We start from the raw sequence: 16,324 nt of genomic DNA on the forward strand, positions 1-16,324 counted from the left end.
CCTTCTAGCTCAAACGGAGCTAGTCTAATGGATTCAGTCTGGAGCCCACACTGCCCGATCAGTGATGTGCAGTGACTATATTTTGTGGGGAACGTAGACAGCTCTGACCCCATCTATGCGTCTAACAATTAGGAGAGAGGTCCCTGGGAATTCTGAGCCCAGGGAGAGAGGGAACACACGGAAGATGCTGTCCAAAACCTTGAAGAAAACAACTGCTTTCTTTGGTAACATTTGTTTTTTAAAATCTCTTGTCCGTGGAAGAGCAAAAAAAAAATAAAACCAACCCAAAAAGAGGGCCATTGTCAATCCCTGCACTTTCTCTGGCTCCAGAAGGCTTGAGCCACTTGTCACACCCTTCAGAGATGAGATCTATGAGAAGACGCCCAGCAAGGCAGCTGAAGGCTTTTTCATTGGCACAGCTCAGCCCTGAAACTGATTCCTGAATTGGAAAGACTACACTGGTGGCTGCCTCCATCTGTTGGCGTGCACGAAGCACAGGCGCAAAAGTCTGGTCAATGCCAAACTGACGCATCGGACTTAAAGCTATAGAGAATGAGAAAGAAAGAAAGAAGCACCAGGTACCATCAAGAGCGGACTCAGCAGACAACCACATGAAACATCACGGGTATAAACAGAGGGGGGGGGGTCGATGCAGCAGTCTGGGCCAATACCAGACTCGGGTCCAAATGAGCTTGCCAATGCCCAACGAACAGCTTTAGTTGCTCTCATCCCTATTAATCAAGAGGAAAGCCAGCTGCCACCTACTGAGCTCAAATGCACCTGTCTGCACCTGTACGGAGCAATAGCACTGTGGCTAAGGATCTGCCTGTGGCTCGAAGGTTGTGTGAATATCAAATTAAAAAATGAACCACAAACTCAAAAACATCCCCCATGCAAACACACGCGGTCCTAGACCCGGATCATCTCCAGCTGGGGCGCCCCTGTGTGGAGGGGCAGGGGAACTGCACTCACCCATCCTCCCTGACTCTGGATCCAGGGCTGAATGTTGTTGTCCAGGTAGACGGTCATCCACTCGGCTATGCGGCTCACCAGGTTGCTCATCTCCTTCTCCACGCACTCCACGCACAGCGCACCCCCGAAAGCGAAGAGCCCCACGATGCGCCCCCAGTTCACCCCGTCCCGGAAGACCTCGTCCATGACGTGCTCGAAGCTCTGGTAGGCGGTGGCGGGCGTGATGTGGAGCTGGGAGGACAGGTCGCTGAACGCCCGGCCGTAGCGGAGCTCAAACTCGTTGGCTGAGTCGCGCAGCGCCCCCTGCACCGCCTCGATCCCCTGGGGGGGCTGGCGCGACACGGGCCCCCCCCCACCATTGGCCGCGCCGTTCGTACGCTCCTCTGCGTTCGGGCTCCCCGAACCCACCGCCTCAGCGCCTCCGGTCCTGCCCTCCAGGCTGAACTGGTCCCAGGAGTAGTTCTTCTGCGAGAGTTTATAGTTGATGTAGTAGACGACGAGGTCTCTGTTGCTGTACGACATCTTGTCTGCTCGTCTCTGCCTGCTTCACGCCGCAAAACCCATTCTGGACACAAGGGATTACCAAGTTCCCTTGCCTGGACGCTGCAGTCTCTTTGCTGCCGGCTGACGGTCTGGCCTTTCGGAATGAGAAAAAAAAAAAGGCATTCTGAAATCCGTCAGGACCGGTCACAAGGAGCATGTGGCACAGATGAAGCACATTTTCCGTTCATCACGGCATGCAAAAGCAAAAAGGCCGATCATCTCAAATTCATGCACTACCTCGTTCGAAACACAGCCACCAGGAAGCATTAAAAACAACTTGGCAACCAGGGTCTGTTTTTTTTCAAGCTCCAATATGGGGGCTCATTATAAGCTACAGGGTTGGTGTAGGGATCACACTAATTAAAGAATGAAAACAATCTGATGTCTGTTACTGTCTGACAGCGTTCATTAATTGTCCAGGATATGGCAGGAGAGTGTCTGACTGCTCTACACCACATCCTGTCACAGCGCCACTGCTCATCTTCTCTGTGGCACCAAAACCCTTCAGAAATTAGACTGACAGGAATTCAATGAACTGCCCTGCAGGGAGAGATGACCACTGACACGGACAGACAGACAGGCAGGGGTTTCTCAAGTGACCCCCGCAAAGACCAACTCAAGAGACCATATTGAGGCACAAATCAAGACGTGCCCCCCCCCCACACCACCACCACCACACTCAGGGGCAGGCTGGGGAGGAGGGGTCAGAGGTCAGTGTTGACCTCTCCAGTTACCTGACTCCTTGATTCCCCGATGCCAGCAAAGAGCTGCCAATGCCCCTGTCCAGAACTGCTCAAGATGCTCAGATAAAGTACAAGTATTTCTGCTGCCTTGAACCACAGGGAACTGAGACATCACAAATTAAACCCCCCGCCAGGGAAACCTCTACAAACTAGGGTGTCTTCTTTCCCATTTCTAGTGTCTAGTGTTTCTGTACACACGGACACACAAAAATAAACCTATTCACAGGCTGAACAATGTGAATAACACAAACATATGATATAATCACGCAGTTGGCTATTACCTAGTAATCTTACACACATAACATTCCCTCCATAACAAACAACACAGCCATTTATGTTTCTCAACAGGAATAAACGTTTTTCCGACGCATATAAATGTTCCTCGGTCTGACAAACACACATTAAGACTGAAATGATGATCAAAGCTGTTATTATTCTCCATGGCGCCTGACCTCATCCAGGTTATCAGAGGCGGCTAGCGAAAGGTCGGAGTATCTAAAACCTAACCTTTCCTATGTTAATCCTGGCATTTGGACTGGTATTTTACCGGCTACGATAACGACAACTTCCTCCACGACAGCTCATTTAAAAGCCCGATGTGAAGGGCCACGGCTCCCGAGACAGATTTACATAGAAATGCGCTATCACGGCCAGACGATCTTTGCCGGATTCCCCGGCCACATACAGTAGGTGTGACTGTGATTTGTGCGGTACCGTCTGCAGATAAATGAGACAAAAGACAGGCTCGACATTTCAGACAGGAGAAGGCTGACATTTAGGGATCCTAGGGTTCGCCTTCCAGTCTCCCCTGCGAGCTGCTCTTCCTACCGGAGCGAAACACCAACAAGCAGCCTACTCCCCCCCACACACACACAATCGGAAGCAATCGCTAACTATTTTATTTACTCAAACACGCCCTGAAAAGGATCAACACCAGTGTCGGGGCTCACAGCGCACGCCGCAGCCAGACAAGAACGCCGTTTGCTTTCTGAAAACCTGCTGGAGAGCACTTTTTTTTGGGCTCATCGGGAAAAATAAAAATCCAAGCAGAAAATAAAACCAGCACGCATCTCGCAATCCACTGCCGAACTACGGATGCTCCTCGGCGTCGGCGTTTCAATGCCTCGCAAATGGAGCAAGCGAAACATTCTCCATCAAACCCAGCCCAAGGCTACGACGGACCTGAAAAGGTTCGGGGTGACACTCACCTCGGCAAATGAAAGTCCTGCTCGGTAGCAGCCCTGCGTTGTTTGCCTTGGTGGCAATACCGCTGGCTCGTCCCTATCCAGTCAATTGAGCTGGGCTTCCTGAGTCACTGCACGCTGTCAAACCCTGCAGCACAGGAGCAAAGCAGAACCTATTAGCCAATGCACGGCGCACACGGCCCCGCCCCCTCGCCGATGAAAGGGGGCGGGGGCAATTACGTCCTTCCTACCGTAATTGCACAGTTAGAGGCGCGCACACGCACGCATGAGGCACAATTACGTCAATAAAACTATACATCTTTGTAAATCGATACGACACATTGCTCAAAGCAAAAAAAAAAACCGCGACGGTTACGAGTGCATATGAACTGTACATAACATAGTACATAGTTTAGTTTCCAACAATTAAACGACTGCACTGGCCTATTTTTAAGGCGGACCAACCCAGGTGAGTAATCCATTTTAGGAGACCAATCATACACCACTAACCACTGTAACCCACATTAAAGTGGTTAATGACTACCCGCAACGAATTAAAATCGGCCCTCCACGGTGAGCCGGAAAAAAAAAAGTCCCATTCCCCGTTACTCTGTTGTTTTAAGATTCTCAATTTACCTTTGCAGAGTCAACATGATTATAAACCCGTGTGCAGAAGAGGCAGGGAGCCCATTTCTAATTAACCGTCAGCACCAACGTAGTCCAGCCACACACAAATCACCTCTGATTGAAGAAGACCACAATTTAGCACTCGCACATAGCACTACCTACCCCATTCGTTTGAGTACCCTTCATAAATCATGGTCGCTTAACACTAATCAATAATACGGACTAGGATCCGACATTTTACTCATTTCCACAACCCCACTCGAGATCCAGAGGCCAGCCCGAGCCTCTTTGCGCACTACAATTTTCCTTCTGCAGGATATTCCGCCTTTGGGATGTAAAATGACACTTTTTAGACCAACCCTGCTCGAGTAACGACGGGACGTCATGCTTTTTTTTTTACCTCGGTCTTGTGCACACTGGCTTGCAATTTGTAATGCACGTTTTCGGGAAAAAAAGAAAGAAATCCCGCATTTACACAACGTTATCCTTCTTATGTCGCAGCAGTGTTTTCGTTAGCTAATCAAGGCAGGTCCCTTAACCAACCCCTGCAAAGCACAGTAAGCGTGTTCAATATGGTTACAGTCACGACGTCTGAAATAATGTATTTAAATCTGACCTGATTAAAGAACAGGAAGAGGTTGTAACGCCCTCGTCCGGACTGGTTTTCATCTTTAAACCAACACGGGGTGAAAAACGATGAAACGCTTTAAAATATCTCTATGGTAACGTTTGTTTCCTCTAGTGACGAACCACGCTTCTCCCACTCCCCCGTTTTGTTAAAGACACAGCGCCTCACTGTGGCCGCTGGGGGGAGGTACCACTGCAGGCAGTGAATACTGCCACTTCGCCCCAAAATAGATAAGATACTTTATTGATCCCGTGAGGGAAATTGCAGTGCAACAGCAGCTTAACACACACAACACAGCCACAGTGTAACGAATTATATAATAATAGTACAATACATACAATACAATACAAGAGTTACTCACAGTCCGGACACACAAGAACAAACTAGAACAGAACAGTACACAGAAAAATCGTATCACACATATGAATATAAATATAGATGTAAATATAGATATAGATATAAATATAGATATAAATACGTCCCTCTAATCCGTACAGATCCTGAAAATAACCATAATCACAAGTCACGATATTTCAGATACGTCCTAAGTGATGGGTGACAAATCTTGATAAAAACAGTAGCGAATTAACACTTGTGTTCGGTTTTTTTCATCCTATAGTTAACTTTTATCTATCTGCTGAACTCTAAGACTGTACAAAAGTTAAAGTAGCGTGCGATGTAACCACATGTTTATAAAATCGGGTTCGTATTCAGCATAACACAATATAAGACAGGATGTCCTACAATACAAAACAATACGAGATGACGAAAATACACCCGGGTCGTCCTTGATTGTTTTCACATTAAATGTGTCTGTTACACCAGAGATCTTTTCATAAAGCACCAGAGAACAGCACGAATTCCTTTCCTGTATTTGGTGAATTTGCACTAAACTAGCAAGCCAGCCGAGCAAGATTTACCGAATAGCCTCCTCTTGTGCCTCGTTTAAACTGTCTGCTTGGAATCTCTGATTCTCATGCTCTGACATGTTCTCTGAAACGGCTTTCTTCTTGGCTTTTAAGAGCGAGGGGCAATACATACGATTGCTGGACAGACACAATCTCTTCTGAGCTGTCCGATCTTAAAACGGTCAGGGGGTCCGTGTATATATATGTGTGTGTGTGCAGTTGAGTATGTATTTGACATGACCGCATGAGAACATTTACAAACGAGAAGAGCCTATTGGATATTTAATAGCACACTGATCCAAGCATGCCATCGTCTTGAGGCTTCAACAATATGGCTGGGTAGCCCGTTCCACGATCTTACGAACCGCTGTGTTTTAAGTAGTTCCTCCTGCTCTCAGTTTTAAATGCACTTTCACCATAGCGTACACTTTTGTCCCCTGGATCGGGTTTTTTAAATGTTCATTCTGAAGTAGTTCGCTGGGTTGACTTTTTCATTTACAGCCTTTAGGATTCCTAATCCGTGCGTCAGGTTCCCCCTTAGTATGTGCTCTGTTCAAGACAGAAAGGAGGGCGGGACTCTCAGCCCCTCAGTGAAGGATATTATTTTAATCCTCGCAATATACTGTATAACACTATTGGTGAAGAACTGCACTAGATTCGACTTCCCAATTTTGTTCCCTTCTATATATTTTCCCTGAAATTCGAAGAAGGCTGCACGTTGCGTGTTTTCTTCTACTTTCCACTGTGGAATGAAGAATCTGCTTGTTCTTTTCTAAAATGTAAATCGAGCATATGAATCTAGAGGTTTTGAAGCCGACACTCCACAGTTCTGCTCTTATCTTGCTCGCCCATCAATACAATTTCGTATAACTCGTTAGAAAGGGTTGGCCAAGCTTTTTTCAAGTATCGACAAACTGGCCTACATGTCTTATATAGCTGATTTATGTACATTTTAGATCCCCCCTTAATTCCACATCCTGCACGTTTGACCCAAACCCTTCCACGAAATGGTTATCAACACATCATCTTGACGCTCCCTACATTTTTACGTCGGTAGTACGTGGCATGAAAAGACTACATTTCCCATGAGCGCTCAAGCCTACCCGAACGATTTCGGCCTCATCACCAATAGAAATGCGCCGAGGCTGCGAGTCGCCTGCTGATTGGCCAGTTTGGAAAGGGACGGATTTCAAATGATAACGGCGCTAGGGGAGGTGTTAGCAGACAGACATTTTCTGCAGAGCAAGTAAAGTAGGGACGGGGGAGAGTTATAACTTTTCTTTAAATACAGTGGATTTCTTACTCATCAGGGAAGAAACTTTGGAACAGGTATGTAATCGTGCATTTAAAATACACGTCTTTTATGTGAGTTGACGTACCCTGCTGGTTTTGTGGCTGAAATGAGTAGTTAGGGCTACTTTGTTGTTTGGCCTAGACGCCGAGCTGTGTCGGACCCGACCAGTATTGTTTGGGTTTTTTTTTTTGCTGGGGGTGTCGGGTGGATTGTTTCTATACAGTTATGTAATCTCTTTGGGGTGGAAAAATACTGCTGAAGTATTGAAAAAGAAAGGATTCTGCGTAGGAATAGCCACAGGTTCACCTTAACGACAGCATCTGGATTTGCTTCAGTCAGCGTCGTCGTCTAAGGCGGACATCGCCTTTTTTCATATGCTATACCCAAGTAAATAGGATAGGACATAAATAACGCTTCATGCAGGTATATGTGTTTTTTTTTTCCTGCCCGTGATCGCTTCAAACTAGACCCCCCTCTTTCTGATCGGACTCTAAGCGTGTAGGAGGAATCTTTAGCTCAAACATGGGTTGTTAGGTGAGCCCGGATGGGCTTCCACCTTGATTTAAAAAAAAAAGAAGTCACCCCAAAAATTCAGTCAGGTGAAAGGAGAGAGCAAAACGTACTTGGTGTGGTCTGGGCGTCGGGAGGCGGTTCGGTCAAAACTTTGAAATTGCGCGTCTCCAATCCGCTGGCAGTGAGTCTGTCCCTCCACCGGAAGAAGGACTTTTCCCATCTGCAAAGTGAGCACCCCCCCCCCCCTTAAATATTTATAAATAAATACTATAATATTCCAGGGATACGACTGGATAGTGTATACCGCTGTAGGGATACAAATCAGTCGGGAAAAGAAGGCAGGTGCTGCACTCGGAATGTAAGGTTTTATCGATTTTAAAACTTTTTTCCCCCCAGTAGGGACAGAGGAGCTCGGCACGGCGGAGAGATGGACATGCAGCAGGAGGTGTCGATGGCCGATTATGAGTTTGACGCGCCTTCGGTCGTGATTGATTTCAAGTCCCTGGACAGGGAGGACAATGCAGATCACTGGTTCGGTAAGACCGTCTCGGGCTTTTCGCGTTTTTTGCACCCTCCTCTTTCCTTGTAAGCTGGTTATATCTGGGCTTGCCTGCCTTTTGTTGTCTGAAACATCTGTTATTGCTTTCAGACCAGATAGCTGAGCCAGAGTCCAAGACGATGGATTTGCATACCACTCCGTTTAAGGCTAAGGGAGAAGCGAAGACCGATGTGCCCAAAGCCTTTGTTTTACCCATGGTGCACGATGCCAATCGCGGGACAGGCAAGCATGTTTATTTGTCACCACCATAACATCCTTAAGTGAAAGCAAGGTCGTTTTCCTCTTGGTAAAGCAACTTCAGGGCTAGCTATTCCAGCTTTCTGGGTGATGTCCCCTTTCAGAGTGCGGCGCCGAAGGAGAGAAACCGTCTGCTCCTGCTGTTTCTTCAAACTTGGTGACCTCCTGGAGCCACTGGCCATCTACAGACAACCAGCCTCAGAGAAAGGCTCTTCCAGCACAGCCCAGGAGGTAGGAGGAGCCTCTGTCAGACAGTCTTACATGCTGGAATTAAAAATGGGATGGGGGGAGAAATGCACGGTCTTGTCCTGTTCTGTTGGACTGTGCTTTCCGGTTTTGGAAATTGCTGATCTGAGTGCCACTTCGTTCACCCGTGGCATGGATCTCCCCAAGAGCTGGTGAATTTTTACTTGGCGGATAGCTTCTCAGAGTTCCACATGGTGTGAAATTACAGATCACTGTGCACTGTTCACCAAGGGCAGGGAAAAAAAAAACTCTGAATTCAGGAAAACACTTTTTAACTTTCTTGTTGGCCTTGACTGCTCTGTCCCTCACCCGTTTAGAGTTTCTAAAAGATTGTCCGGCCATCAGAAGATGGAAAACCAGCGGAAGCAAATGGCCAAAATTCGGGAGGAAAAGAGGAGGAGTGCAGCAGCCACTGTTCCTCATGCAGGAGACCCTCCTGTTAAAAAACTAAGAAAAAGGTAATCTCAAAGGAACTCGATGATGCCTGGATTTTCGTTCTTGTTGATCTGTGCCGCATAGCATGTAGCAGTAATTGATGTTTTAAAATGTTTTAATGTATAAAATCTCATTACTGACAACAGGTATTAATATAATGTTATGAAACTGGTAAAAATCAGCAATTGACCGAGCAGTTTAGTAAGTGAAGTGATTATTCATAACCCCCAACTTGTACGTGATTTCTAATGATATTCCCAAGTGGCTGGCATAACCAGAGGCACGTGGATTCTGTATTCTGTCACAGCTTTGTTGAGAGGAGTAATTCGGCCCACCTGGTTGATCATCCTTGCTTTATGCTTTTTGCACTTATCAGCCATAACCAAGAGCTAGATAGAGGTAAACTAATTCCACACCAGAGTAAAACAAGGCAGACTGAGCCCATGTTGTGCCCCTGTGTTTGAGCGTTCAGTGTTGGATGGAAATCCATTGATTAGGCAGGCAAAGGCAGAGAGACATGTAGGTAATTGGGCAGAGGCAGTAAGGAGAGACTGCTTGCAATAATTTAATTCAAGGCTGCATGCACCATATACATTTTTAATGGCAACATTACCACCTTATAGCCTGATTCGGGAAGCTGAGCAAAGGTGGGCCTGGTCACTTCTGAAAAGAGTCCTCTGGACAGCCTATATTTTTTTCTTAGTTAATAATGCATGTGTAGTTTTTCCTTTGTTTGAAGATCCTAAAGAATCTTTTTAATTTGTGTAGTGATTGTCCATTAAAACTTTGGGTTGCATTTTTGCTCAACTTCTAGCAGAAATTTAAATCTACCTCAGCTGTCAAGAGCAAATGTGCCTCATCGAATAAAAAGGTAATTCACTTTTGCCTTTGTCACACTAGGGTGTACAGTGGTGACGCTGGGAGTTGGAGCACTCTGCTGTTCACTTTTTCTAAGGGTTTAGCTTTTCAAATGTATTACACCCCTGGATACTTGATTTGTGCCTGGATGAATGTGGAAATGACTGACAGTTTTCTTTAATTTTAATAGGAGTGCAAACCATACTACTCGGGAAGAGACGATTTCAGAAACCACCAGGTGGGCTAATGAGTCCCAAACTAAAGGCAGATTACGATCGACCACACCAACTGTGCTCAAGTAAGTGATTTGCAAGTTAGACGAGCAAAAAGTTCCTAATTCATATTGCAAAAGCATTTAAGGCCCATCTGGGGTTCAGAGTTTTCTTGTAAAGTTTGCTTTTATGTAATAACTGGACTGAGGCTGTGAGAAACTACCACGGAATTCAGAGCATCTTGCCTTTTCTTCATACTTGAAGGAGAAGCAACTCGTCGGCCAAGTTTAAAAGCACAGAGCAGCAGGAGCTGGAGAAGATCCACAGTCTCCAGAAGGAGGTGGCCGAGCAGCGGAAGAAGAATGAGACCACCTTCAAGGCTGCCATTGCTGGAAGTGAGTCTTGATAGCTTCCCCTCCCCCTCTGAAGACCCCCTTTCTGAAAACAAGAAACTCTAAAATTCTGACAAATTGGTACTATTTAGCCAATGTTATTCAGACTTCTCAAACGCCACTCGGAAAAACTGTTTGGCCAATGAACCCCAAGCATGGTAGTTCTTCTATCGCCACATCACCCTTCGTTCAGTTACTTTCGAGTCTCGGTGCAGTTAACGTGGTGCAGTAGGATTCCTGTTTAAGTCTGAATGGGTGTCTGCTAGCTATTTGTTAAAACTATCTGAACTAACAATGATTGGTTTGAAAGACTGTAGGTTTTGTCACTGAAATCTTGCTTCAGAGTTCTAGTTGCATTGATACAAAGTAGTCGTATTTCTGTCACCTCCTTGGTGAGACATGTCTTGTGCTGCTGCTCTTCAGTCAGTTGCTAGTAGTCTTCTAGGTTCTCTAAATTGCTTTTTTAGCTTTATGGTTCTTTCTTGGAAGTTCAAGCAAACGAAAACTAATCATGAAACTAGGATCACACCTTCCCCCTTCTCTCAGTGACAGACCTGAGTGTTGATAACTGTTTCCCCCCTGCTCCCGGCTTTTGCTCTCCCCTGCTTTATCAACTGCTGGTTTTCTTTCTTCCCCACACCTGAAGAAGGCTCCACAGCCTAAACGTTTTCTCTTCTTTTCAGCGTGGGGGGGAAAAAAAACCTTTCACTTGTTCCTTTTTTTGTTTAGGTCAGCCGGCTAAAAAGACCGTCATTCCCCATACCGTTCCTGTGGACTTCCACTTTCGCACGGATGACCGGATTAAGCCGCATGGCGACCACCAATCGGACGCGAGCTACAAAGAGGTGGATTTTGCGGCCCAACTTCGGAAGCACCCACCTTCGCCTGTGTGTACCTTTTCTTTCTTCACGTGGTTTGCATGCCTGTAGGACACTCCTCCCTTGCTCTTTCAGGGTCCTATGTAAGATTTACTTCTTTGTTTGTGAGGATGCAAATGTTGTGTTTCAGGCAAAGGTTTCAAAAGGCCACACCATTCCCAAGCCTTTCAACCTGTCCAGCGGCACAAAAAGGAAGTTCGAGGAAACGGCTTACGTCCCCATGGCGCAACAGATCGAGCAGTTTCAGAAACGCACTCCTGCCCGGTATCACCTGCGGAGCCGACAGAAGGAAGAGAAGGGTAATGTCTCTTACATTAACTCACCCTGCAACTCACAACTGGCAACCCACTGGAGCTCAGCGGGTGTGAGCCTGGTCAGTACCTAGATGGGAGACCTCCTGGGAAAAACTAAGGTTGCTGCTGGAAGAGGCGTTAGTGGGGCCAGCAGGGGGCGCTCACCCTGCGGCTCATGTGGGTCCTAATGCCCCAGTGTAGTGACGGGGACACTATACTGTAAACAGGCGCCGTCCTTCGGATGAGACGTAAAACCGAGGTCCTGACTCTCTGTGGTCATTAAAAATCCCAGGGTGTTTCTCGAGAAGAGTAGGGGTGTAACCCCGGCGTCCTGGCCAAATTTCCCCATCGGCTGTTATCAATCATGGCCTCCTAACAATCCCCCTCTGTGAATTGGCTTCATTACTCTGCTCTCCTCCCCACTGAGAGCTGGTGTGTGGGGAGCGTTCTGGCGCACTATGGCTGCCGTCGCATCATCCAGGTGGGGCTGCACATTGGTGGTGGTGGAGGGGAGTCCCCATTACCTGTAAAGCGCTTTTAGTGGAGTGTCCAGAAAAAGCGCTATATAAGTGTAAGCAATTATTATTATTATTATTATTATTATTATTATTATTATTAATGTTAATTAATATTTGGTGTATGGCTGTTTAGCGCTTCTCGCAGTATAGGATGTTTCATTTAATCATGGAAGGAATCGGACTGATCCTTCTCTGTCTGTAAGTGGATGTGTGCCCAAAGGAATTTTGATCTTTAAAACAAGTCCCTTTTTTGTGGTTTTGTATATTAATATATTCAGTAGTGTATATTAATATTCTGAGAGTTTTGCACCCATGTATTAGTCTTTTTGTAAAAACTTACGAAAAATGTTTTACTGATGTCATGTGTTGAACATGTTTCCAGGCATGTCAGTCTTTGAGTGATGGAGAGTTTATTTTGCTTTCAGGTCCCTCGCCTGTGAAGAATATCAAACTAAAGATAACCGATCCCAAGACGCCCCAGCTGCTGACCAGGAAGCGGACCCGGCCTTTGTTCGTGAAGAGCACTGCTGAGATAGAGGCGGAGGAGATAGAGCAGATTCACCAGTAAGTATTTGTGTGACAAAAATAGTCGCCCTTTTTTGCTAAGTGACATGCTGAGCTGTGAATTTGCTGTTACAAATATGGATGTTTACAGCTGAAATCCAAAAGGTACAGAAGGGGTTACATTTGAACCATCTTAAAGGTGTTCCATTTTGTATGGCTTTTAGTGTGCCGAAAAGCCAGTCGGCTGCCTTCCGGTTTTTGTTAGGTCAAGCTTGTCCTCCATCCTTCATTTCTTCTTGTTCCATGTCCTCTCAGGTTCAAGTTTAAAGCACTGGAGCTGAATCGCAAAGTCCTGGATGGAGCTCTTGTGCCGAAGAAGCCTCCTGTGAAGGAATCCACCCAGCCCATCGGCTTCGACCTGGAGATCGAGAAGAGGCTGCAGGAGAGGGAGGCCAGCAAGAAGCCAGAGGCCCAGGACGAGTATACTTTCCATTCAAGACCACTGCCTGTGAAGATACTTGAAGATGTCGTGGTACGTTGCCTTTTCACCCTGGCTTGATCTTGGTGAATCTTGAGTCTAATGTTTTTGCACGTCGAATCGGTACCAATCGTTCAAGGTTTTACTGATGACTGAAGAATCAGTGTTTAGTGGCCAGGTATTCTGTCTTCCTATTGTAATGAGAAAGCTCCATTTGCTGTACATTTAATTAAAACCCATGTTGCTTTGCATGTCATTAATATGCATTGCAGAATCTCATATTTCTAATATTTGCAATGGCTGCTAACGAGGTTTTAATTCTAAAGAAGTCTGTTCAGAAGACTTGCTGGTGTCTTGTGATACAGATGTACTACAGCTTTGAGTTTAAATCTTATGCTTTTCCTTCACAAACTATTTAGAAAAGCACCAGTTGTGTATTCCTCAGCGTTATGGCTGCCACTCCTGTGCTGATGTGGAGACATTATTCGTCTGGGCTCTAGACTTGGCACTGTCTCACCTGTGAGTGTAAACGGTGTTTCCCAGTGACATCATCCTGAGCTGGAATGCTGCCCTGGCCAGTCGGTCCCAGCTCTACCCTAGCAGTGTGCAGCCGATCGTGTCTCATCACTGGGGGGGATACCGACCTGAGCCGGGGACTTCCGTGCCAGTCTAGTCACCTGAGAGCTCCAGCTGGGCGGCAGTTTGTCTTACAAACTCTTTCCTGTATAACAGGGTGTGCCCGAGAAGAAGCACTTACCCCCAACGGTACCACAGTCTCCAGCTTTTGCGCTGAAGAACAGGGTCCGCATCGAGACCAGGAAGGAGGAGGTACGTTATTATTCTCATTTAGAGTTCAACTGTTCAAGCAGCCGTTTTAGAGTTTTTATTAAAATGCGTCTGTCGTTCCAGGAGAAGGAGTGTCCTGTGATTAAGGCCCATCCAATGCCGCACTTTGGACTTCCTTTCCAACCTAAACCCCTGGAAAATAAACATGTGGAAGTGTGTCCGTTTTCATTTGATGCCCGCGAGCGCGAGAGACTGGCTCTCAAAGAAAAGAAATTGGAGGAGCTTCGCCATGAGGAGGTAACTATTTTGAACGGTTTTCTTTTTTTCCCCTCTGCCTTGTGACCCTTCCTAATGGACAGCTAAAACGGCTCCCCTTTTCACGTTCAGTATTCTCGCTTGCTCAGAAACCCCTGTTAATGAATCTCCTCACGATCCAAGCTGTTTTCTGTAAAACGCGGCAGCCGGTTGAATTCGCCCCCATGCACACAACTTTATTTTGAAGGTTCCCAACTTCAAAGCTCAGCCGCTGCCTGACTTCAGTGAAGTCCACTTGCCCGAGAAGAAGGTGGCTGAAGCCACCAAGGTGCAGCCCTTCAAACTGCTCATCGATGAGCGGGGCGCCAAGAAGACCGAACACTGGGAGCAAGCGGTGAGCCTTCCGAAGTCGTCGTGAACGTCCGGGTCTTCCGGTTTTGGGATCTGTCGGGGGTAGTGATCAACTAGCCTGTGCTGTTTGGATGCTCTTTTGAACTTGAGTGTCCGATGTCCGTTTTCATGCCGGGACGTCTGCCTGCCTCCCAGAATCCGGGCTCCTCTGTGGCTGAAAAAGCTTGACCTTTCTTTTGCAGCTTAAGGAAGAGTTGAGGCAGCAGGCTGAGGCTGCCTCCTTCAGGGCGCGTCCCAACACCGTCACCCACAAGGAGCCCTTCGTTCCCAAAAAGGAGAACAGACCAACTGCAGGTATTGTAGAGGTTTTTGTGAAACCTGTTCTCAGCTGGGTAAGGGTGGTTCGAGTGCACAAGAGCTCGAGTATTTCTCATTGTTGCACCGATACACGTGCATCTCACAACTATTGAGAGAAGCAGTGCTGCTGTCAACATGCAAGATGGTGAACTATCTCAGCTGCACACTTTTCCTGGCTTGTTTTGGGGTTCGGTTTTACTTTCCCATTTTTTTCCCCCCATTTTCTTTCTGTACTTAGAGGCCCTTTCTAATTCCGTAGTGACAGAGGGATTTCAGTTGTCTACAGAGCGGCGGGCGAAAGAACGAATGGAGTTTGATCACATTGTCGCAGAGAAAGAGAGGCAAAGGGCGCTGAAGGAAGAGGAGGAGAGGAGGGAGCAGGAGGAGAAGGCAAAGGAGGAGATATCGAGACTCCGCCAGGAGCAGGTAGGCGTTTCAGCTCCTTGGTGCCCCCTGACTTTTTCCTGCAACTGGTAGTCTTTCAGTTGTTTTACAGCATGGAAGGTCTGCGAAATTTGTTGGTGCTACATTTTTTTTAACTTGCATTTTGATTTTTGTCTTTAAATTTAACCAGCTGTTAGCCCTTGTAGTTTAAAAGAATCAGCCTAACTTAAGTGGAAAACTCAAATGTACTCTACGATCTGTGTAAAAAGCGTTGCTATGGTTGCCCATCGTATTCCTTTCTGACCTGACCTGGATTCTTTTTGCACTCTTGCAGGTGCACAAAGCTCAACCAGTCAGACGTTACAAGCCATTGGAGTTGAAGAAAAGCGAGGTTTCGCTCACAGTTCCTCAGTCCCCCAATTTCTCAGACCGATTCCGTGTGTGAAGTGATGAGCTACTTTATGCAAGCTGAGACTCCAGGCCAGCATAAGGCTCTTAAATCTGGCCATCAGTAACTTTAAAGAACTTTTTTATCCGTATTAAGGACTTTTTAGTTGAATAATAACTTGGCTTTCTGGCATTTTTATTCCTAGCATAGTTTTCCTGTTGCTCCCATGACCTCAGACCATTTAAATGACACCTTTAGTGTCCTGTGACCAAGCTGGTCAGTCACTTGTTTGAAATTCTTTGGCTAGTATTGGGAAAGTTGGATGTCTGGTGTAGGAAAAGGCCGTATTGCAGAAAATTAATCATCCACATGTTACTGGCTTTCAACCTGCTCCAGTATCAATGTGCAGTCCATAACCCTAACCCTGTACTTGCTGTTCCCAGAATGCTTTTCCTCTGTTCTTTTTACCATAAATGTAAAGTTCACGTTTTTATTTCTTGTTTGCATTTTGGGATACCGAAGTGATTTGTGATCCTTCTGATATGTAAATAACCTGACTAAATGTTTTAGGGTCTTGTTCGCTAGTATGTATAAATACTATACCTATTCCTTTGAATAAACAGACTTCTGAAACATGTTCGTCACTTCGTTTTTTTTTTTATGCCTGTGACCTGTAAATCAAAGGTTCTTTACTCTGGGGTACTCAGTTTGGTGGTCCTGCTGCCCTAGGGGTCTTCAACCCTCTTCCTGGAAGGCCTCGGTTCAGCAGGTTCTGTAGGTT

At 46.3% G+C, this 16,324-nt stretch overlaps 2 protein-coding genes across 9 annotated transcripts in view; one reads left to right on the top strand and one right to left on the bottom strand.

Annotated features, from left to right (window-relative positions):
- bcl2l1 (BCL2 like 1) overlaps positions 1-4,840 on the bottom strand; it is a 31,659-nt gene extending 26,819 nt beyond the window's left edge. For 2 of the 5 annotated variants that reach the window (XM_088607413.1, XM_088607409.1), the window contains exons 1-3: positions 4,232-4,390; positions 3,467-3,590; positions 973-1,609 (exon numbers count right to left, since the gene is read on the bottom strand). In XM_088607413.1, the coding sequence (XP_088463539.1) occupies positions 973-1,494 (522 nt within the window). In that variant the 5' untranslated portion in view covers positions 1,495-1,609; positions 3,467-3,590; positions 4,232-4,390. The other 3 variants (XM_088607410.1, XM_088607412.1, XM_088607411.1) reach the window with 3 other exon arrangements.
- A 1,950-nt stretch (positions 4,841-6,790) lies between these two features.
- tpx2 (TPX2 microtubule nucleation factor) lies at positions 6,791-16,176 on the top strand. 4 transcript variants are annotated; one of them, XM_088608008.1, is made up of 18 exons: positions 6,791-6,934; positions 7,809-7,948; positions 8,062-8,193; positions 8,313-8,439; positions 8,772-8,912; positions 9,704-9,760; positions 9,938-10,045; positions 10,224-10,354; positions 11,081-11,238; positions 11,360-11,528; positions 12,466-12,604; positions 12,860-13,076; positions 13,755-13,850; positions 13,932-14,105; positions 14,311-14,457; positions 14,657-14,768; positions 15,010-15,197; positions 15,490-16,176. In XM_088608008.1, the coding sequence occupies exons 2-18, from the start codon at positions 7,840-7,842 to the stop codon at positions 15,598-15,600; spliced, it is 2,316 nt and encodes a 771-aa protein (XP_088464134.1). In that variant the 5' UTR covers positions 6,791-6,934; positions 7,809-7,839; the 3' UTR covers positions 15,601-16,176. The 4 variants fall into 4 exon arrangements, with proteins under 4 accessions (XP_088464134.1, XP_088464137.1, XP_088464135.1 ...); XM_088608011.1 differs by having other exon boundaries at positions 15,031-15,197; XM_088608009.1 differs by having other exon boundaries at positions 9,707-9,760.
- The last annotated feature ends 148 nt before the right edge of the window (positions 16,177-16,324 follow it).

The sequence above is a fragment of the Lepisosteus platostomus genome, chromosome 15, assembly GCF_059453375.1.
Source record: "Lepisosteus platostomus isolate fLepPlt1 chromosome 15, fLepPlt1.hap1, whole genome shotgun sequence".
Classification (NCBI taxonomy): domain Eukaryota; kingdom Metazoa; phylum Chordata; class Actinopteri; order Semionotiformes; family Lepisosteidae; genus Lepisosteus; species Lepisosteus platostomus.